At 35.3% G+C, this 6,000-nt stretch overlaps 1 protein-coding gene across 1 annotated transcript in view; it reads left to right on the top strand.

Moving 5' to 3' along the window:
• Positions 1 to 6,000, top strand: part of CPE (carboxypeptidase E) — a 109,489-nt gene that overhangs the window by 82,407 nt on the left and 21,082 nt on the right. The window contains exon 4 of the mRNA XM_059374214.1: positions 4,723 to 4,840. Within this exon, the coding sequence (XP_059230197.1) occupies positions 4,723 to 4,840 (118 nt within the window). The remainder of the gene's footprint in view (positions 1 to 4,722; positions 4,841 to 6,000) is intronic.

The following is a 6,000-nucleotide window of genomic DNA, read 5'->3' as shown; positions in this document are numbered from 1 at the left end:
AAAAAGATTTTATTTATTTATTTGACAGAGAGAGATCACAGGTAGGTAGAGAGGCAGGCAGAGAGAGAGAGGGAGGGGAGCAGGCTCCCTGCTGAGCAGAGAGCCCGATGCGGGACTCGATCCCAGGACCCCGAGATCATGACCTGAGCCGAAGGCAGCGGCCTAACCCACTGAGCCACCCAGGTGCCCCTAGAATACAGTATTTTTAACTGTAGTCACCGTGTTGTACATCACATCCCCATGACTTCTTTTATAACTGGAAGTGATACCTTTTGACCACCTTTACTCCTTTCCCTCCCCATTGCTGCCCCACCCCCAACTGTCTCTGGCCACCACCAATCTGTCCTGAGAGTGGTTTTTAAAATTTCAAGCTTTGTAGGAATTTGGGGTTAAAAATGCAGACTTATGAATGTAGATTCAGGAAGTCTGGGGTGTGTACGCTGTGACAATGGGTAATGAAATGGCATCTGCATTTCTACCACGTGTTCCAGAGACTTTCCTTGTTCTTCTGAACCTCTGAATAAAAGCTCTCCCTTGCTGTCCTGGAGTTTTTCCTGCTGTCTTTTCTCATCTGTTCTTGGGCTCCTTGGCCTGGATTGCTTGAAAATGGAGTCGATTAAAATGAGTCAAACAACTTATTAAACTACTTATGCTTGTCTTGTGAAGAAATGGAAATAAACATGGCTTTAATATATTTTAAGAGCCAAAGCCATCTAGTTATAGAGAATAAATTTAAGCTATATTTACAGTCTTTAAATGGAAATTTTAAAGATAGGTCATAGGGGCACCTGGGTGGCTCAGGGGGTTAAAGCCTCTGCCTTAGGCTCAGGTCATGATCCCAGGGTCCTGGGATCGAGCGCCGCACCGGGCTCTCTGCTCAGCGGGGAGCCTGCTTCCCCCTCTCTCTCTGCCTGCCTCTCTGCCTGCTTGTGATCTCTGTCTTTCAAATAAATAAAATATTAAAAAAAAAAAAAGATAGGTCATAATTGGCTCTAGATTCTCTTGGGGCTCAATCTCGAGATGTTCCAGAGGCTTCTCTATAGATTACTTAAATATATAATTACAGTACCTAGGGGATCTCAGCATTTAGTCAGCCTAAAAAGTTCTTTTAGTAGCTAGAGACAAACTGTATTTAATTTGTCAAATTGTGGAATTTACTTGCTTGCTTGTGAATATATCAGTAACATGTATATTAGGAAGTGTATATATAAGAATTAGCAGTAGGCTAAACCTAATAGCTGAATATGACTTCGTGTATTCAGGACTGGATCTTTGTTCCAAAAGAGTTTTTAAAAAAATGTTATATTACAAAATTATTATGCTATTATGAACAAAAAGATAAAGTAAATATAGATGATGAGAAAAAGAATGCATTATCCTGTAGTCTTAAATGACCACCATTCACATCTTGGAATGTTTCCTTTAGAATTATTTTTTTAAGGCATGTATTAATCTATAAACATATGGGAGCATACATGCACACTGTTCTGAACACTTTTAGGTGAATAATAAATCCAAAAGCACAGTCTGCCCCTGTAAGGGCTTTGCCTGTGAGCTCCCACTCAAACCAATCCTTTGCCCGAGGCAGTGCTTGCTTGCTTTCCCCGAAGCCTTCTTTCTTTCTTTCTTTTCTTTTTTCTTTTCTTTTCTTTTCTTTTCTTTTTCTTTTCTTTTCTTTTCTTTTCTTTTCTTTTCTTTTCTTTTCTTTTCTTTTCTTTTCTTTTCTTTTCTTTTCTTTTCTTTTCTTTTCTTTTCTTTCTTTCTTTCTTTCTTTCTTTCTTTCTTTCTTTCTTTCTTTCTTTCTTTCTTCTCCTCTCTTTTCCACTTATCCAAAGCCTACCTGATTTTTTTCCCAAGGCCTAGTAGAGTTTCACTTCCTTCCAAAAATCTTCCATGATCTTCCAAACCACAGAGATTTCTGTCTCTTCTGAACTCATTGAGATACTTACCAGTACCTACCATAGGTTTGAGTAAATAGGAGGAAAGAAGGGGATGTTCAAGGGAGAGGATTGGAAAGAAATTCAATACTACAAGGAAAACTTTGAACAGAATATAAAAGAATGTATTAAACTCATATCATATAATATTATTGCCATTTTTTTTAGCAGTTGAGCCTAATAAATCATAAATTCATTACGAAGAAAAGCATATGCATTTTTTGGATTAAAGACCGTTTCTGATGAAATGTTCTGTATTAGTCATTTTAAGGTTGATTTAAATCAAAACTTAAGCTGGATTTAATTTAAATTAATTTGAATTCTAGAAACAAATTTAAGTATGTATAAGAGTATATCATAAGGGAGTTTTTCAGCTCATTGTGGAAAGAAAGGATAATTCAATAAATGAAATTGAGATAAATTCATCTCACAAATATCAGCCTAGAGCAACATAAAATCTATATATAAAAAGTCTGAACTTACAAAAAGAAAACTTTGGTAAATATATAATTTTGGGAGGGAGATAGAACTTTCTGAATCCCTTATATAGAAAAATTGGCACCTGGTGGCCACTTAATAGTTATTGAATGAATGAATAAAATACGAAAGCAAATGAGACCATAAAGAAAAGATCAGTAGATTTGACAACATAAATATCTTAATATTTTGTATTTTAATTATTATTGTTATTAAATTGAAAAAACTGAATTTGAAAGACAAATGACAAACTCAGAAAATATCTATAATATAGAAGGTTAGTGTTTTTACTAAGTAAGCAACCCTTGCAAATTAGCAAGAGATCAACATTTCAATAGAAAAATCAATTAAACCATGTATAAATATGTCACTGAAGACTAAACATAAATGGTTACTAAACATACAAAAATGGTTCTAGTTTTATTGGTTAATCAAAGAATGTACAGTTAAAAAAATTCTAATTTGTCATGTGTCAACATGACAGATTTAAAAAAAAAACCACAGAAAATGTTTAGTAAGTATTGGCTATTATTTTTTCATGATTAAGAATGATATATCCAGGGCGCTTGGGTGTCTCAGTGGGTTAAGCCGCTGCCTTCGGCTCAGGTCATGATCTCAGGGTCTTGGGATCGAGTCCTGCATCAGGCTCTCTGCTCAGCAGGGAGCCTGCTTCCTCTTCTCTCTCTCTGCCTGCCTCTCTGCCTACTTGTGATCTCTCTCTGTCAAATAAATAAATAAAATCTTAAAAAAAAAAGATATATCCATATATTGGATACTATTCAGCCATTAACCTATTAACTTAGAAGGCTGTTTGACAGCATGAAAAAGTATTTGTTACCCATTATGAAATGAAAAAGGTTCTCATACAAATTATACACAAATTATCACATGTAAAAAATTACATTAGTGCATTGGGAAAAGACTGAAAAGGATACATATAAATGTTAGCAGTTTATATCTTTAGATGGTACACTTATGGGTCACTTTAATCTTCTTTCTTTGTGTTTGTCTCCTTTACATTTTCAACAGTAGACATTTTTTATAGGAAGAATGAGATAAACCAATCAAATAAATAATAAAAACAACACCGTATTCTAAATCACACTTTTTCAAGATTATAAGTTCCCTTACATGAAAAATAGATTTTATACATTAATGTATCAAGCTATATATCAACTGAAAAAAACATGGAATTTATAGTTTTATAGACTGGATTTGAGTTCTCAGTTGTGTGAACTTGGACATGTTATTAACATGGTGAATCCCTAGATTCTTTCCTGTGAAAAGGGCATGAAATCATTGCCTATCCAATGGGGATACTGTGAAGCTCACAACTGAAACTGAATAGGGGTACAGAAATACAAGATCTCGTAACCATCACACCCTTCTGCTGCTGTTAAATTTTCCATCCCAAAGAAGAATATGAATCACAGCTCCAGGAATTTTTTTTTTTTTTTTAAGATCAATAAGGTACTTGGGGGATTAAGAGTCTTTCTAGTTACTATTAAAACCTCATCATATGAATCACGTGTCTGGCTCCAGATGGATTCTTTGGTATAAATTTCTTTCCTCTTTTGTTTTGCTACCAGGATATGAAATGCTGTGAGTCATTAAATTAAGGCAAAATGAATTTCTGAAACTTCTGCCTTTGTTTAAGATGGCTTTCCCAAAGTAAGGTGTTGTTTTATAGTGAGTTTTCAAAGAGACCCAATTTAGTATTTTTTTGTAGGGACAATGTTAGAGGTACTTGGAGGGAATTGGAAAAATAGTAAGCCACAAAAGAAGATAATAAATAATAATAATAATTAGTAACAAAAGAAATAAAATCTGTCATACATTTCTAGAGCTCAACCACTGTGGAGAAAGAACCTTGTTCTTCAGTCCCAACTATTTTCTTTCCTCTTTGTCTTACTCTTAGCTGTTATTAACAAAGATCAGATGGAAGTGTCCCAGAATTTGTAAGTGATTTGCATGATGGTTTTTAAGTTTCAAACAGAAAAAAGCTAAAAAAAAAAAAAAAGAGAGAGAGAGAGAGAGAAAATCTGGCAGCTCACAAAAGTAAAACATTTAAGGAAATTCAAACACTATTGAAATATGTTTTATTGTAAGTGAGAAAGATAGAGATGGAAATGCTGCTCTTACTGGAAGCTTTTTTATTTTTATGACCACAACCACAAAGCATTTGAGAGAAGACCTATGACCAGCTTTCACCTTATTGTTGTTTTTTTCTTTTCTGTCTTTCCTGCTGAGCGCTCCCAACAGTGATAACCAAGTGTATAACCCTTCTACTCTCTAATCTTTAATACAGCTTGCTCCTGAGACTAAGGCGGTTATTCACTGGATTATGGATATTCCTTTTGTGCTCTCAGCCAATCTCCACGGAGGAGACCTTGTGGCCAATTACCCCTATGACGAGACGAGGACTGGTAGGTGTCCTTCCTGCTTCTCTAATGGTTCAAGGTTTATAATTGCTTTGTGCTGGTTTATAGGATGATTTCTATAATACTCTTTTAAGGAACTGGCCATTAAACGATTTTGCCTAGAGAAGGACGTAAGTTTATTTCATGTGGCATTGGTTATTATAAATATTATATATGTATATATAAATATTATAATAATAATATTTGGCAGAAAAAGACTATAACTTTTTAGTAAGTTTAGTGGACGAGGAATATGATTGTGATGGAATGTAAGAGAAAGGGAGAAAACAGAGGTCATGAACTTGGTCACTCGTGGACCCAGGTAGAATCAAGAGATAATGGAAATTATGCAGTTTGTGTACAAGAGGACTTAAAAATGAAAGCGGTCTTTTTGGAGCTTGATCAGGGCCTGTGTGGTCTCTCCGTGTCTTACCATGCACTCCTGCTTTTGCATTTGGGACTCTTTCTAGTGGTGTCAGGGAGAGGAACTGGTGCTTTGACTTTCTTGAACTCGTTTTAGTTAAATTTCAGGTACAGCAAGCTTTAGCCAGATAGTTATTTTCAACTTACTTTTTGTTGCTCCAGCGAATTTCCCACTTTGGATGGGTTCTCAGGGGGCCTTTGAAGAATTCGTTCTTTGGAAGCACATGATGATAATTTTAGATATTGGAAACTTTGAGCCTTGAAAAAAGTCTTTGGTGAAACATCATTAAAATTTAGAGATTTTGTACTTTGTCAATACCTAGGAAATTTAAAAACCTAGCATATTTTATCATATATGAAGAAGACTACAGTGTATCAAAATATAATTTATTTCCATATTACACATGGGAGATTTTTTTTTTTAAGATTTTATTTATTTATTTGACAGATCACAAGCAGGCCGAGCAGCAGGCAGAGAGAGGGGGAGGCAAGCTCCCCGCTGAGCAGAGAGCCTGATGTGGGGTTCGATCCCAGGACCCTGAGATCATGACCTGAGCTGAACGAAGGCAGAGGCTTAACCCACTGAGCCACCCAGGCGCCCCTGGGGGATTTTTTTTAAACTTTAAAACTCGAATACCAAAAAGTATGTGTGAAAATGATGCATGGTGGCTATGGGGTTACATTTTTTATTTATTTTATTTTATTTTATTTTTTTAAGGTTTTATTTATTTGACAGACAGAGA

This window comes from Mustela nigripes, chromosome 1 (genome assembly GCF_022355385.1).
Source record: "Mustela nigripes isolate SB6536 chromosome 1, MUSNIG.SB6536, whole genome shotgun sequence".
In the NCBI taxonomy this organism is placed as follows: Eukaryota; Metazoa; Chordata; class Mammalia; order Carnivora; family Mustelidae; genus Mustela; species Mustela nigripes.
Note: the sequence above shows the minus strand (reverse complement) of the source record. Positions and strands in the feature narration are given on the sequence as shown.